This window comes from Ranitomeya imitator, chromosome 3 (assembly GCF_032444005.1).
Source record: "Ranitomeya imitator isolate aRanImi1 chromosome 3, aRanImi1.pri, whole genome shotgun sequence".
In the NCBI taxonomy this organism is placed as follows: Eukaryota; Metazoa; Chordata; class Amphibia; order Anura; family Dendrobatidae; genus Ranitomeya; species Ranitomeya imitator.
Genome location: NC_091284.1, coordinates 253,806,598 through 253,824,027, shown reverse-complemented (window position 1 = coordinate 253,824,027; position 17,430 = coordinate 253,806,598). Strand labels below are relative to the sequence as shown.

The 17,430-nt window shown below is 43.2% G+C and overlaps 1 protein-coding gene across 1 annotated transcript in view; it reads left to right on the top strand.

Annotated features, from left to right (window-relative positions):
• The window catches only part of USP49 (ubiquitin specific peptidase 49), a 135,698-nt gene that overhangs the window by 74,673 nt on the left and 43,595 nt on the right, over positions 1 to 17,430 (top strand). Inside the window, exon 2 of the mRNA XM_069756389.1 lies at positions 2,739 to 4,092. Coding sequence (XP_069612490.1) covers positions 2,767 to 4,092 — 1,326 coding nt within the window. The 5' untranslated portion in view covers positions 2,739 to 2,766. The remainder of the gene's footprint in view (positions 1 to 2,738; positions 4,093 to 17,430) is intronic.

The following is a 17,430-nucleotide window of genomic DNA, read 5'->3' as shown; positions in this document are numbered from 1 at the left end:
GATTGGCTGAAACAATGAGAAAGGCTGCGATTGGCTGCTCAGAATTGAGCAGCCAATCACAGCGATCGGGAGGCCGGGGGGGCTGCGACAGGCCCTAGGATGCTGACACCATCTTCCTGCAGGTAAGATGGCGTCGGAATTTTAATGCGATCACTGTGACTTAAGTCGCAGTGTCGCATTAAAGGGCATGACGTACTATTCCATCCTTGGGAAGTAAAGCCCACCCCACATGGACGGAATAGTACGTCTGATGGCAGAAAGGGGTTAAGGGCATAAAAAATAAAAGTTTGAAAAATGTAACATTCTTGCCAAATTTCCATTTTTTTCATAAATAAACGCTAGTCATGTCGAATAAATTTTACCACCATCATGAAGTACAATATGTCAAGAAAAAACATTCTCAGAATCAGTAGGCTCCATTGAAGTGTTTGAGGTATTACCTCATAAAGTGACACTGGTCAGAATTGTGATATTTGGCCTGGTCATTAACTTGCAAACAGCCTTCGGGGGAGGGATAAAAGGGTTTATTCAATTATTAATTATCACTTAATTTTGAGGAGAATTAAGTATACTGACATCACCCTACATAGCCTCTTGTATGGAGTCATGCTCACCACATAGAAAAAAACCATAGAGCAATCACAACAGAGAATGTAATCAATAATGTTTTATTTGTTATTAATAGTAGACCATACAAAAACAACATCAATAGTAAAAGAAAAAAAAAATATATATATATATATATATGTGTGTAAAATTGTATATTAAAATATATGAATATAGCAGTGCCTGTGGCTATCTGATGGCCCAATAATATAAGTTAAGTGTCCATATAGTATTCCAAACGGCCCTTTAGAATCAAACCAACTGTGCTGGTAAAAATGAAAACAGGACAAAAAAAGGGGGGAGGTAGGTGTGGGAATATTATAATATGCTTATGTGCAATATAAGTATGGTGTATAACAAAGTTCCTGACGAAGGAACAGTGCGTCCGAAACGCGCGTCGGGGTGCCCTGGAGAGCTGCTGGTGGCCCCCGAAATTATATATACCATTTATACAAAGTAAGTGTCCTCCTATATGGTCCTTATATCGGCCCCCTTTTACCTCACTTTGTTTTATAGTATCTAGGTTCGTGCACAACTTTGTTATACACCATACTTATATTGCACATAAGCATATTATAATATTCCCACACCTACCTACCCCCTTTTTTTGTCCTGTTTTCATTTTTACCAGCACAGTTGGTTTGATTCTAAAGGGCCGTTTGGAATACTATATGGACACTTAACTTATATTATTGGGCCATCAGATAGCCACAGGCACTGCTATATTCATATATTTTAATATACAATTTTACACATAGAAAAATGTATGTATGTATATATATATATATATATATATATATATATATATATATATATATATATATATATATATATATATATATATATATATATATATATATATATATATATTTACTATTGATGTTATTTTTGTATGGTCTACTATTAATAACAAATAAAACATTATTGATTGCATTCTCTGTTGTGATTGCTCTATGGTTTTTTTCTATGTGGTGAGCATGACTCCTTCCAATTAACGTAGTGTTTCACTACACCACTGGCACACTGGGGGTTCTCAGGGTATACATCTATATGGATTATTAATTATTTTATCTTTTGTATTTTATACATGTAAATTGTTTTTACCCTGTTGACATTAGTGTGTTTTACTAATTATTATAGCCTCTTGTATACCAACTGAGCCACCACACATAGAGAAAAATAAAATGCCACATACTCTCCTTGCTCCTGTTCCCTCAGCTCTCTGATCCTGGCTCTGGTAGACTGACTCTCCACAGTGCACAGCTAGCATGATGAAATTACGTCATAGCGTTTACTGTCTCATACACTGATTGGTGGAAGAAAAGGCTGGTGGTCCCATCTTCACCACCAGTGTATTCACTACTGTCTGCATCCTGAAGATGCAAATAGCGGTGGCATCGGGTGGGGGAGGGCATGGTGCAGCCCATGGGCCACTGTCTCGGTCTGCGGGCTGGACTGGAACAGCCAGAGGGCCAGATGTGGCTCGAGCCACACTTTGCCCAGGACTGACCTAGCTAGTCTTAGTGTGCTTTTTTGTTTTTTTTACACTTCAATACTGGAGACCCTTGTGTTATAGTTGCCAACTGTTGTCTTCCGCTGTTCCTGGCGTGGCCACTGTCCAGCGCTACCATCTTCTTCTTCTGACTGTCTGTAGGTCAGGGGTAACGATCACCAGCTCTCAATGTAAGTCTTATGAGAGCCTCGTTCTGGCTCTCATAGACTTACACTGATTTGTGACTTCTGAATTGCCCAGCAAACACTAGAGCGATGCGGATGGTCACCACCTGGTGTTGACCGACCGGAGAGGCGCCAATAAAAGATGAAGAATGTGGCAGGTAAGTATTATGAGTAACTTAGATTAGTAGCACCACTCCAGTGCTGCAATAAAACAAAACACTGGAGAGGAGCCTTAAGCCCGGGGAATTGATTCGCCAGTTAATCAGAATCCGCAAAATGCAAATCATTCAATAAGATCAGTGATTTCTAGTGAGGAATCTGCACTGTACTTCTTACTTGGTAAAATAAAGTAACTTGTAGCAATGCATTACAAATGTTTCTAGTCTGTATGACTATGGTGTTTTTTGTTTTTGCATTGGACATTTTTTTTAATATTTTTTTTTTCTCTATTTAAGAGTGTTCTGTGGGATCTTCTTGTGAGACATGGATAGATGTAAACACGTGGGACGTCTACGGTTGGCGCAAGACCACTCCATCCTAAATCCTCAGAAATGGCGCTGTGTAGACTGTAATACAAAAGAATCCGTGTGGGCATGTCTTAAGTGTTCACATGTGGCTTGTGGTCGTTATATCGAAGAGCATGCCTTGCGACACTTTCAGGAAAGCAGCCACCCCTTGGTTATGGAGGTGCATGAACTATATGTCTTCTGCTACTTGTGCCAGGACTATGTGTTAAATGATAACCCAGAGGGAGACTTAAAGCTACTGAGAAGTGCACTTTCTGCTGTACGGAGTCAAAAGCAGGAAGCTTCAAGTCGCAGAAGCTTGAGATCACAAACTACAGCCAGTGAAGGGTCTGGATGCCATAGGTCATTACAAGGGCAGCCATTGATGCTTAAGGCATTACGTCATAGACGCCAAACTTTGTTGACAAAGGCACTACGGCTTTGGTTTGAAAAATCTTCTAGGGGACAGCTGAAATTGGAAGAAAGAAAACACCAGGCAGAACTTGAGAAGAAAAAAGAGGAGGCTAGGTTAAGGAGACTGGAAGTAAAACGGCGTCTTTTAGAAGAACTTGCAAACACTCCCCCTAGGAAAAGTGCCCGTCTGCTATCACATACGCACAGGGATAGCCTTATTCCTCGAAAATTCAGGGACATGACAACCAGCAGTTCTGCTTCAAGGAAGGAAGCCCAAAGACGGTTTAACCAGCTGTATTCCATCAAGCCTACTGTGACCCCTGGAGTGACTGGGCTTCGCAACCTTGGAAACACCTGCTATATGAACTCTATACTGCAAGTGCTGAGCCACCTGCAGAAGTTCAGGGAATGCTTCCTCACCCTGGACCCCAGTGAGAAGGAAGAACTGTTGGCAAATAAAGGCACCAATGGCAAGCACCGTACGGGTAACATTGCTTCAGGGTACCCACCTGGGGGCCATGGACTAAATGGTGGGGGGTCATCAATCAAAAAAAACCTGGAGCTAATTCAAGCCAAGGAACCCAGCACCAAACAACTGTCCCTCTGCCATGAACTGCACACACTCTTCCGTGTAATGTGGTCAGGGAAGTGGGCGCTGGTTTCGCCCTTTGCCATGTTGCATTCTGTGTGGAGTCTCATACCAGCTTTCAGGGGATATGACCAACAAGATGCCCAGGAGTTCCTATGTGAGCTGCTGGACAAAGTGCAACAAGAACTGGAGTCTGAAGGTAGCAAGCACAGGATACTTATCCCCATCTCCCAGAGGAAGCTCACCAAACAGGTGCTGAAGGTAGTAAACACAATATTCCACGGACAACTGCTTAGTCAGGTGAGAACCCATTCTGTGGCAAACTTCCCAAATATTTCAACTGTTTTATTATGCTGTTCACATCTGTGCTTTTAGATGGTATATGTTTGCTTGTTTCCTTATTATTTAATTAGAGTAGAATGGAAATTCAAAGGTTTAACAGAATATCCGTGATGGATGAACATTAACTTTATAGGGGTTTCACATTCTCATGATGGTTGTCACCAGGTGCAGTTCATTGTAAAAAAAAAAAAATATATACTCTGTGCTTTACTCACCCTTCCAGTGTCTGTTGTTGTCTGCAACGCTGATGTCACATCAACGGCGCTGCAGCCAATCCATGAGCTCAGCGGCTTGTGCTGTCTACTCGGGCAGAGCCATGAAGTTCAGTTCTGTCAACGTGACGCTACACACACTGGGTTGCAGTGATGGAGGGTGAGTAAAGCACAGCTTGTTTGTGGTTTTGTCTTTGTTGTTTAAAAGAAAAAACCTTTGATAATAATAATAATTTTTATTTATATAGCGCCAACATATTCCGCAGCGCTTTACAAATTATAGAGGGGACTTGTACAGACAATAGACATTACAGCATAACAGAAATACAGTTCAAAGCAGATACCAGGAGGAATGAGGGCCCTGCTCGCAAGCTTACAAACTATGAGGAAATGGGGCCTGTCTGATTTTAATCAGTGTTATTTTAATGGAAATAAGACATTTATGCATCCTCTATAAGGCTATGTGCACATGTTGCGGATTTTGCTGCGGATCCGCAGTGGATCTGCGGGTCCGCAGCAGCTTTCCATGCGTTTACAGTACCATGTAAACCTATGGAAACCGCAATCCGCAGTGCACATGCTGCAGAATAAAACGCGCGGAAACGCTGCGGGTTACATTCCGCAGCATGTCAATTCTTTGTGCGGATTTCACTGCGGTTTACTCCTGCTCTACAATAGGAATCCGCAGGTGTAAAACCGCAGGTGGAATCCGCACAAGATCTGCATAAAAACCGCGGTAAATCCGCAGGTAAAACGCAGTGCCTTTTACCTGCGGATTTCTCAAATCCGCTGTGGAAAAATCCGCAGAGCTCCAAAATACGTGTGCACATACCCTAACAGATATGAACAAGAACAAACACCTTCACTGCCATGAGTTTTTAGACAATTTTCACATCTTGTATAAATGAGACTTGAAATATGTTTAAAAACAACAAAAATTGTTTGTGGCTAAAATTCGGCCCCAAGCTGAGTTCTACATATACAAAGCCACAGAATTTTTTATGTATTTTAATGTAGTTGAACACTTAAAATCAGAGGGCATAAAGAAAAAGTACAAGTGGATAGAGTATATTGTTCACAAAATAAATGTATTAAAATGAAACAAAAGTATAAATACTGCTTTATGATGCCATACCCCCTGATGATGAAACAGCGAAACATTTGTTGGGTGCTAGATTACTATATTTTTTCCAACTTGTTTGACAGCCTGCTCAATTTATAAGGAATTGTTAATCCGATTTCTTAATAAAGTAGTGACTGTTCTGTATCATATATTAGCACGGTTTTCACAATTTCTGTTTGGTTCATTCAAAGGATATGTCCCCTCGTAATGTAGCAACACCTTGCTTTTAATGTTTGTTTTCTTATATTTTTGCTTAATTTTTGTATATTTAATGCATTTAGCCACAATAGACTTTCAGCTCAGCTTTATGCCCTTTGTGTTCATGTAAAATTGAGTTTTAGCCCTTATAACTACAAGTGTGCATCTGTATTGGGATACTCTTAATGTATGAAAGTTTCTGCAGTGTATAAGTTCATTTTTGAGCCTAGAGGAGATTTTATATGAATTTGATTTCCCAACTATGTTTTTTCTAAGGAAAGCTAATTATTAGTTTGATTGAGGTGAGGCATCACTTCTGGTGAAGATCTCCACAAGCAAGACCCTCACACAGCTGTCTGTGGAAAAATAGGTTATACCGCACATGGTGATGCAAAAACAAATTATTAATAATATTATTATTATTATTATTTTATAGTGTGCAAAAATAACGTATACTGCACAGTGAACGGTGTTTAAAAAAAAAAAAATCTTGAACTCCTGTTTATTTCTAAATGGTTCTATAAGATCCTGTCTGAGTTGCGTATTATACCCTGACGTAAGTTAGCCTGGCCTTTAAAAAGCAATCAAAAATATTATGCCAACTGACAGAGAGCAAAATCTACACTTTCAAATCCAAGTGCCCCACGGTTTCAAAAATGGGGTCACTGGTGGAATATTTTGGCACCATAGGGGCTCTCCAAATGTGACATGGCGTCTGCAATCCATTCTAGCCAAAATTGTGCTTTAACAATCAACTTGCTTTCCTTCCCTTTCCTGCTCAACTGTTTGGTTGCATGGCTGTTTGCTCAATAAATTGTACAGTCCATTTCCTTCTATTAACCTTGTCAAAATGCAACATTTGAGGCTAAAGTAACATCTTCAAGGACAAAAAAAAAAAAATTCTTTTTTTTATTACACTTTAATTTGTGAACCCGCCAGAAGGATTTAATAAACTTCTTGAATGTGGTTTTGAATACATTGAGAGGTGCAGTTTTTAAAGTGGGGTTTTGGTTGATGGTTTTCTGACATACAGTGGGTACGGAAAGTATTGAGACCACTCTTTGTTTCATTGCAGCCATTTGGTAATTTCAAAAAAGTTTATTTTTCACATTAATGTACACTCTGCATCCCATCTTGACTGAAAAAAACAGAAATGCAGAAATTTTTGCAAATTTAATAAAAAAGGAAAACTGAAATATCACATGGTCATAAGTATCCAGACCCTTTGCTGCGACACTCATAGTTAAGTCACATGCTGCCATTTCCTTGTGATCCTCTGACATGGTTCTACTCTTTTATTGGTCTAGCTGTGTTTAATTAAACTGATAGGACTTGATTTGGAAAGGCACACATATGTCTGTAAGACCTCACAGCTCACAGTGCATGTCAGACCAAATGAGAATCATGAGGTCAAAGGAACTGGCCAAGGAGCTCAGAGACAGAATTGTGGCAAGGCACAGATCTGGCCAAGATTACAACAGAATTTCTGCAGTACTCAAGTTTCCTAAGAGCACAATGGCCTCCATAATCCTTAAGTAGAAGACATTTGGGACCACCAGAAGTCTTCCTAGACCTGGCCATCCAGCCAAACTGAGCAATCGTGGGAGAAGAGCCTTGGTGAGAGGTAAAGAACCCCAAGATCACTGTGGCTGAGCTCCAGAGATGCAATAGGGAGATGGGAGAAAGTTCCACAACGTCAGCTATCACTGCAGCCCTCCACCAGTCAGGCCTTTATGGCAGAGTGGCCCAATGGAAGCATCTCCTCAGTGCAAGACATATGAAAGCCCACATAGTTTGCTATAAAGCACATGGGGACTCCCAGACAATGAGAAATAAGATTCTCTGGTCTGATGAGACGAAGATAGACCTTTTTGGTGATAATTCTAAGTGGTCTGTGTGGAGAAAATCTGGCACTGCTCATCACCTGCCCAATACAATCCCAACAGTGAAACATGGTGGCAGCATCATTCTATGGGGGCGTCTTTCAGCTGCAGGGACAAGGACGACTGGTTGTCATGGAAGGAAACATGAAAGCAGGCAAGTACAGAGATATATCCTGGTTGAAAACCTCTTCCAGAATGCTCTGGACCTCAGACTTGGCCTAAGGTTCACCTGCCAATAAGACCCTGACCCGAAGCACACAGCTAAAATAGCAAAGGAGTGGTTTCAGAACAACTCTCTGACCATTCTTGACTGGGTCAGCCAGAGCCCTGACCTAAACCCAATTGAGAATCTCTGGAGAGACCTGAAAATGGCTGTCCACCAACGTTCACCATCCAACCTGACGGAACTGGAGAGGACCTGCAAGGATGAATGGCAGAGGATCCCCAAATCCAGGTGTGAAAAACTTGTATCATTCCCAAGAAGACTCATGGCTGTACTAGCTAAAAAGGGTGCTTCTACTCAATACTGAGCAAAGGGTCTGAATATTTATGACCAGGGGAGGGCAACAACACCACATCACCTCATATTATAATGACTTTGAAGGGTCTATATGACAGAAAATACCCAAAAGACCATTCTAAAAACTACCCTTCAAAGTGTTCAAAACAATATTCAAGAAGTTTATTAATCCTTCAGTTGCTTCATGAGAACTGAATTGACATGGAAGGAAAAAGTGAATATTTAACTTTTTTTCACGTATTTATTTTAGACCCAAACTTTATTTTCACAACAATAACAGGAGAAAATGGACCACAAAATTTCTCTAGAGTACGCAGATGCCCCATATGTGGGAGAAATCCACTGTGTAGGTGCACGGCAAGGCTCAGAAGGGAAGGACCGCCATTTGACTTTTTGAATGTGAAATTGTCTGGAATCAAGAGCGGACTCCATGTCGCATTTGGAGAGATTCTGGTGTGCTTAAACAGTGGTGACCCCATTTTGGAGACTAGACCCCTGGATAAAATCCTTGAGAAGTGTGGTGAGCATTTTGAACCCATAGGTACGACACAGAATTTGATAGCATTAGGTTGTCATATTGAATATGTCGTCATTAGTGTTGAACGCAAGTGCTTGCTACTCCAGTTTGCATCGCGTGCTCGGGTATGCACTGAGTATCGCAGGTGCTCAATAACATGCTGGAGTCCCTGCCCCCACATGTTTTGTAGCTGTTAGACACCCCCTAAAAATGTGGGGATCCGTGATACTTCGTGCATACCCGAGCATCATCAGCTATCACAGTGATCAAAAGGAACCAATAGGAAAAACTCCTCATTGTTGCTTGGTACCGGACAGCAGATCTCAGCAGGCACATACTGCACGTGCACCCGCCATTTACTTCCAGGAAGATGATGTAGAGGGCTGGAGCAGGAGGGCCCAGGGATGGCGGAGAGGGAGCTATACCCTTATTTCTCAGCGTCGTTAAAAAGCGTGTTGGCGGTCATTAAGGGGTTAACTGGTACAGTTAGGTCCATATATATTAGGACAGAGACAACATTTTTCTACTTTTGGTTATAGACATTACCACAATGAATTTTAAACAAAACCATTCAGATGCAGTTGAAGTTCAGACTTTCAGCTTTCATTTGAGGGTATCCACATTAAAATTGGATGAAGGGTTTAGGAGTTTCAGCTCCTTAACATGTGCCACCCTGTTTTTAAAGGGACCAAAAGTAATTGGACAGATTAAATAACTTTAAAATGTTCATTTTTAGTACTTGGTTGAAAACCCTTTGTTGGCAATGACTACCTGAAGTCTTGAACTCATGGACATCACCAGACGCTGTGTTTCCTCCTTTTTGATGCTCTACCAGGCCTTCACTGCGGTGGTTTTCAGTTGCTGTTTGTTCCTGCGCCTTTCTATCTGAAGTTTAGTCTTTAACAAGTGAAATGCATGCTCAATTGGGTTGAGATCAGGTGACTGACTTGGCCATTCAAGAATATTCCACTTCTTTGCTTTAAAGGGAACCTGTCACCCCCAAAATCGAGGGTGAGCTAAGCCCACCGGCATCAGGGGCTTATCTACAGTATTCTGTAATGCTGTAGATAAGCCCCCGATGTATATGTATCCTAAAAGATGAGAAAAAGAGGTTAGATTATACTTACCTGGGCGGGTGGACCGATTCGGTAGACGTCGCGGTCCGGTCGGGGGCCTCCCATCTTCATTCCATGACATCCTCTTCTGGTTTCAACGCCGCGCCTGCGGCGCAGGCGTACTTTGCCCTGTTGAGGGCAGAGCAAAGTACTGCAGTGCGCAGGCGCCGGGAAAGGTCAGAGGCCCGGAGCCTGCACACTGCAGTACTTTGCTCTGCCCTCAACAGGGCAGACAAAGTACGCCTGCGCCGGAGCCGCAGCGTGAAGTCCAGAAGAGGACGTCATCTGATGAAGATGGGAGGCACCGGACGGCGACACCCATCGGACCGGACCGGGACCGCCCCTGGGTGAGTATAATCTAACTTGGTTTTTCTTATCTTTTAGGATACATCGGGGGCTTATCTACAGCATTACAAAATGCTGTAGATAAGCCGCTGATGCTGGTGGGCATAGCTCACCCTCAATTTTGGGGGTGATAGGTTCCCTTTAATAAACTCCTGGGTTGCTTTGGCTTTATGTTTTGGGTCATTGTCCATCTGTAGTATGAAACGACGACCAATCAGTTTTGCTGCATTTGACTGGATCTGAGCACACAGTATGTCTCTGAATACCTGAGAATTCATTCGGCTGCTTCTGTCCTGTGTCACATCATCAATAAATACTAGTGACCCAGTGCCACTGGCAGCCATGCACGCCAAAGCCATCACACTGCCTCCGCCGTGTTTTGCAGATGATGTGGTATGCTTTGGATCATGAGCTGTACCACGCCTTTGCCATACTTTTCTCTTTCCATCATTCTGGTAGAGGTTGATCTTGGTTTCATCTGTCCAAAGAATGTTCTTCCAGAACTGTGCTGGCTTTTTTAGATGTTTTTTAGCAAAGTCCAGTCTAGCCTTTTTATTCTTGATGCTTATGAGTGGCTTGCACCCTGCAATGAACCCTCTGTATTTAGTTTCATGCAGTCTTCTCTTTATGGTAGATTTGGATATTGATACGTCTACCTCCTGGAGAGTGTTGTTCACTTGGTTGGCTGTTGTGAAGGGGTTTCTCTTCACCATGGAGATTATTCTGCGATCATCCACCACTATTGTCTTCCGTGGGCGCCCAGGTCTTTTTGCATTGATGAGTTCACCAGTGCTTTCTTTCTTTCTCAGGATGTACTAAACTGCAGATTTTGCCACTCCTAATATTAGCAATTTCTCGGATGGGTTTTTCTGTTTTCCCAGCTCAAGGATGGCTTGTTTCACCTGCATGGAGAGCTCCTTTGACTGCATGTTTACTTCACAGCAAAACCTTCTGTGACGTTTCACAAGGGAAAAAACGGAAAGTGGACCCACTGGACCGTGACGACGATCCCCTCACGGACGAGCTGACCAGGTGGACTGCCCCCTATACAGGGAGAGTTAGGGGCAGGCCCATGAGGGACTATCACCACGGATGCTGGGGAAGCAAGACGGAAAAGACAAAAGAAAACGTGGAACCGGGGGAAAAACAAAAGAGGAACCAGACTAACGGGAGCAGGTGAAACACAGGACTGTTGGGAAAATAGTACCGGACTGAAGAGACAGGAGCAGCAGATACACAGAAACGCAGGAACTAGGAACGACGAGAGAGTAGCAGGGACTCAGGACTATAAAGGGCAGGACTGCGGTGATACAGGACTGGCAAGACCGGGACAGAAGGAGGCCTACGGTGGTACAGGTCAGGCGAGACAGGGATGGCAGGAACACTGGAGTGCGGGGACCAGGACAGCAGAGACACAGGAACGGTGCTGGAAGAGGAAAGGGGAAAACCAGAATCAAGAAGCGTTAAGCACAAGAGAGAGGCCAAGAGCTCTTGCAATACACAAACGATCATCAGGCAAAGAGGGGCGGCAGGAAGCGGTGTACATACCGGCGCGAAGAACACTTCTGGGTAACAGTCCTCCAGGAAGAAGTGTGCGCGCGCGCAGTGCTGAATTTGGCGTGCGCCCGACGAACATCAGAGGCCGGGGGCGAACGCAGAGAGGAAGACTCCGCAGGAGAGGAGGCATGCCGGAACGCTGAAGATAGGAGAGTATGAGTGGGCGGAGAAGGCGGCAGCGGCATAACACCTTCCTAATGCAAGCACCACACCTCAAATAAACTCCAGGTCTTTTATCTGCTTAATATAGAATTACATAACGAAGGGATTGCCCACACCTGTTCAAGAAATAGCCTTGGAGTCAATTGTCCAATTACTTTTGGTCCCTTTAAAAACAGGGTGGCACATGTTAAGGAGCTGAAACTCCTAAACCCTTCATCCAATTTTAATGTGGATAACCTCAAATGAAAGCTGAAAGTCTGAACTTCAACTGCATCTCAATTGTTTTGTTTAAAATTCATTGTGGTAATGTCTATAACCAAAATTAGAAAAATGTTGTCTGTCCAAATATATATGGACCTAACTGTATATGAAGAAGCATTCCAGAGTTATTACCACATGGTCACAGGTCAGGTTGAAAAATTGTGGCCTGGTCAGGAAGGTGAAAACCGGCTCTGGTGTGCAGTGGTTAAAATGAAAGTGCATTTATATAACTTTTTTTTACCCAGTTCAAGGCCAGGTTAGTTACTTCTGTTTCTGACCAGGCACCTTTTTGTTTTGCTTGTTTTTTTTCATTCAAGCCTTTTAAAGAACTGTAAAGGGTTGGGGTGAGTGTGGTGGGGTTTTATTTTTTGTTCTGTTTTTTTTCTCACTTGGATATTAAAATTTTGCTTTTTTTTTTTTCATAATATGTGAGGCTATATTTTCATGTTAATTTCATACTCTCGAGTATGTGAGTGACAACAGCGCCATTCCCTGATGACAATTTGAGGACAGTGATGGAGGGTGAGAAGAATGTCAAATTGTCACACAAATATAACCCGCACACCACTCTATCGAATGAAAAATAAAAGGGAAAAAATGGAGTCTCAGAAACTGCTGATATAAGTACCGGTGTATATATATACCGTAATTTACATTTTCACTTGCATCCTAGATTTTTACCAGTTTTTCCTTCTGCGTGCTCCATTTCTATTTTTTTTTTCCACTGTCTCTTGAGCTAGTGAGTGGAGACTATTTTATATCTCCTAAATTGAGCACACAGAGATCTTAGCCCCCTTCCTGATGTTGGACCTGCTCTTCATTTCTTAGATGTCACACAGACCAAAGCAGCAGCAGCAGCATGCAGTAAATTACAAAAGCATATTTCTCTGAGATGTATTACAAAGCCTCTTGTATTTGTTTGCACTACTAAATTATGCAAACTTGTTGAAAGTGAAGTTCACATAATAATAAACTATATACCGTACGTTTGGCATCATTATTCTACTGACCCAAAGTATCCTTTTGCCAGGTCTTTTTTTGCCATACTATGAATTCCATCAAACAAAAGCAAAAAAACAATGGCTGAATTTGTTTTTTATTTATTTTTTTTAGTTTCCATTTTACCATTTCGCCACACTTTTAAAAAAAAAAACCCTTTTCTTGGTTTCCTTTAGATTATAAGGAAAAATGAATGTCATTCAAAATTACGTTTCCCACAAAAGTAAACCATATATAGTTACATCAACAGAATGGGAAAAAAAATGTTTTTGAAGGAGAGGAAAAAAGAGCGCAAACAAAACTTGCTTGATGCAAAACAAGTTAAAATATAAACCTCTGCTTATTCAGGAGGTAAATAGTGTCCAAAATCGTGCATTTACAAACTTTTTTAAATTTTGCACATGGCATAATGTATTTGGTGCAGCTGGCTAGATCAGTTTCTTCCTACACGGTGTCATGGTTGGCATATGTGTATACCACAAATCTTCAGCAATTTTGCACTTAAAGCATTATAACACTTCCCCTTCTTGATCAAAATGTTTGGCCCCCATAAAATATTAAGTTGTACTCCCCTCCTGTGCCAGCGCTGTTCCCGTGGTGTCGTCACCCGCTCTACTCCGGCTCTGATGGGGTTGTTGTGACGCCGGCGCTCAATCAGCCCTGGCGTCACTATCCCCACCTCTGGAGAAATCGAACATGAAAAGGAAGTCAGGGCTGCAGCTGATCTTAAACATTCTTTACCTGTTCAATTCGATGGGAGGCAGGGACAGTGACACCAGCGATGATTGGGCGTCAGTGTCACAATAACAGCTTCACTGTGGGTATGGCGGTTTTTTGGTGATGCACAGTGTTGGCTTTGCATCAAACCTCTTGGAACTTATGGTCTGATGAGAGCAAGGTTGAGCTTTTTGGCCTTTAACACATTTTCCTGCATGCTGTTGGCAGTAGGTTTTGGCAAAACACAACCAGGCTTGGATATTTTTCTTTGTAAAAGACTTCCGTCTGGCTACCCTGCTCCACAGAACAGACCAATTAAGAATATGGGAGGCACAACCAGTACTTGCAAGAAATTCCTGCAGCTCCTTTAATGTTGCTCTAGGCCAGTTGGCGGCTTCCTGGGCCAATTTTCTTCTTGGCTTGTCATACATTTTTGAGGGCCGTCTAGGTAATTTCACTGTTTCAAGTTTAAGTCCCTTCCTGATAAGGGTGTGCACGCGTTAAAGTTGTCCACTACTTGGCCAACTAATTCTCATACACCATGCTTGGCCCCCACAAAATAATAAAGCTTATTGTCTCCTCCCGTGCCGGCGCCATTCCCACGGTGTCTGTATTCAGTCTGCCTGGACTCTTGTGCGGTGTTGTGACACCCAATCCGCTCCGGCATCACTGTCCCCCGCCTCCTGTTAGGCTATGTGCACACATTGCGGATTTTGATGCGGATCCGCAGCATTTTGAGACGCGCGGAATTGCATCAAATCTGCAGTGTAGTGCACAAGCAATGTTAGTCAATGTGAAATTGAGAATTGTTGTGCACATGCTGCGGGAAAAAAGCGTGGATTTGCGGCGTTTTATTTTCCGCAGCATGTCATTGACTTCCATTGTGTCAAGTCAATCCGCAGAAAAACTGCAGGTTTAAAAATGATCTGCGGATGTGCCTGCGAGAAACGCTGCAGATCGGTAGGGGGAAGACTGTGTGGGCGGAGAAGATGTGCGTGTCTGTGTGCAGGGCTGTGTGTGTGTGCATGCGTGCGGGGGTCTGCGGGGCTGTGTGTGTGCGGGGCTGTATGTAGGCAGGCATCGTCCGATGGGATTACTAGTCCAATCTGGCTATACCTGCTACAGTGACAGCTAGCCGGATGATGGGACAGTAGTAGTCTCATCATCCGGCTACCGTGTTCAAGTGTAAAAAAAAAAAAAACTAACACATACTGTAGACACATATAGACATACAGTACATACTCACCATACAGCTAGTCCCCAAAGCCCTCGATCACCTGTAAAAAAAAAAAAAAAAAAATAAGCCAACGGTATTCTTCCTGATCCGTTGTAATCCATTTAATAACGAGTGCCCCACAACGATCTCCCGTGGAGAGCTGTCACATTGGCAGATGCGACTGCTCTCCAGGGGCTCTGGTGATACAATGACGGCAAGTATCCTGCCTCCCTGTATCCCTCTGCCGCTGTGAGTGCAGAGTTCATACTGTCACTTGCGGCACCGCTGCGTGGGAAAACTTTCAACCAGAACCATAAAGATGGCAAAACTGTGTTTGGTGTATTATTTCATTAAAATACTTTATTCTGGCTGTGTCTTTATTTAACCCCTTACTATAGGATTAGTAATGGATAGGTATCTTATTAATGCCTCTCCATTACTAAGCAGTCTTGATGTCACCTGACAATTCAAAGGTTACATCAAATCCGAATCTATTGCCCCATATGCCACCTCTACAGGGTAGTGGGAAGAGAGAGGCTAAGTGCTGGAATTGGCGTCATTTCTGGGGCGGCTGTGTACTGGTGTTTGTAGCCGGGGACGTTTCACTTTCAATCAGAGCGATAATAATATTTCACCAATGAAAATTGGTGAAATATTACAATCCAGCCATGGCCGATGCTGCAATAGCATCAGCCATGGCTGGAGATCGTGATCTGACCCCCCACTGCCACCGATCGCCTCCACTCCGGTCCTCTGTCCTGTCAAATGCTCTCCTCCACTCCCCTCCGTCCTCCTGCCCCCCCCCTCATACTTACCGACCTGTGTCCGTCCCAGTGTCCGTCCGTCTGTTCGATGGACCCCGCCATCTTCCAAAATGGCAGGCGCATGCGAGTGCGCCCGTCGAATCTGCCGGCAGGCAGATTCGTTACAGGTACATTTTGATCGCTGTGATAGGTTCTATCACAGCGATCAAAATAAAAATAATAAATAAATAAACCCCCCTTTATCACCCCCATAGGTAGGGACAAAAATAAAATAAAGAAATTTTTTTTCTTCTTTGACCCACTAGGGTTAGGGTTAGTTCACACTATGTCTAAGCAGTCCGTTAGACGGACTACGTTACACCACGGCATAAACGCGGTGTAACGTAGTCCGTTACAGCCGCCATTGACAGCAATGTCGGACACATCACTATCGCACGCCTACAATGGGCGTACGCTAGGGAGGTGCCGTCATTGAGTGACGGACCCGGAGACGCGGGCTGCAGTGTTTCCGGGTCCATCACTGCTAGCGCAGATAGAGCTAGCAGATGCTCTATCTGTGCTAGCGCGATGCAAACGTCGGCACTTGCGCTAGCAGCAGCCCGTTAGCGTATGTGCTGAACGGGCTGCTGCTAGCGCAATGTGAACCTGGCCTTAGGGTTAGGGTTTTGGTTTACGGCTAGAATTAGGGTTAGAACTAGGGTTAGAATTGGGCTTTGTGCAGATTTGGCTGCGGATCTGCAGCGGATTGGCCGCTGCGGATTCATAGCAGTTTTCCATCAGGTTTACAGTACCATGTAATCCTATGGAAAACCAAATCCGCTGTGCCCGTGGTGCGGAAAATACCGCGCAGAAATGCTGTGTTGTATTTTCCGCATCATGTCCATTCTTTATGAGGATTCAGCAGCGTTTTACACCTGTTCCTCAATAGGAATCCACAGGTGAAATCCGCACAAAAAACACTGGAAATCCGCGGTAAATCCGCAGGTAAAATGCAGTGCCTTTTTCAAAAATGGATTTTTCAAAAATGGTGCGGAAAAATCTCACACTAATCCGCAACGTGGGCAAATAGCCTTAGGGTTGGAATTAGGGCTAGGGTTGGAAATAGGGTTAAGATTAGGCTGTGGTTATGGTTAGGGTTAGGGGTGTGTTGGGGTTAGGGTTGGGATTAGGGTTAGGATTAGGGTTAGGGGTGTGTTGGGGTTAGGTTTGTATTTAGGGGTGTGTTGGGGTTAGGCCGGCCTCACACTAGCGAGTTTTACGGACGTAAGAGCGCAGAAACTACGTCCGTAAAACTCGCATAAAATACGGCACAATTATTCTCTATGCCCCTGCTCCTATCTGCCGTATTTTCCTGATCAGTATTATACGGCTTTCTACGGCCGTAGAAAATCGCAGCATGCTGCGTTTGTCATCGTATTGCGCAAATAAAACGTCAATGAAAGTCTATGGAAGCCCCAAAAATACGGATTACACACGGACCAGCAGTGTGACTTGCGAGGAATACGTAGTGGTGTTAGAAAGCTTGAATTACCGGCTTTCTGCTATATCGCGCTGGATGAAATATTAATATATATACATATATGTGTCTACTGACATATATATATATATAGACAGTATATATGTTTGTTTGTTTTTGACACATGGATCCCTTGTATTGGCGTATGTTGGTTTTGCAAGCCTGCGATAAAAACACGCAGTACGGATGCC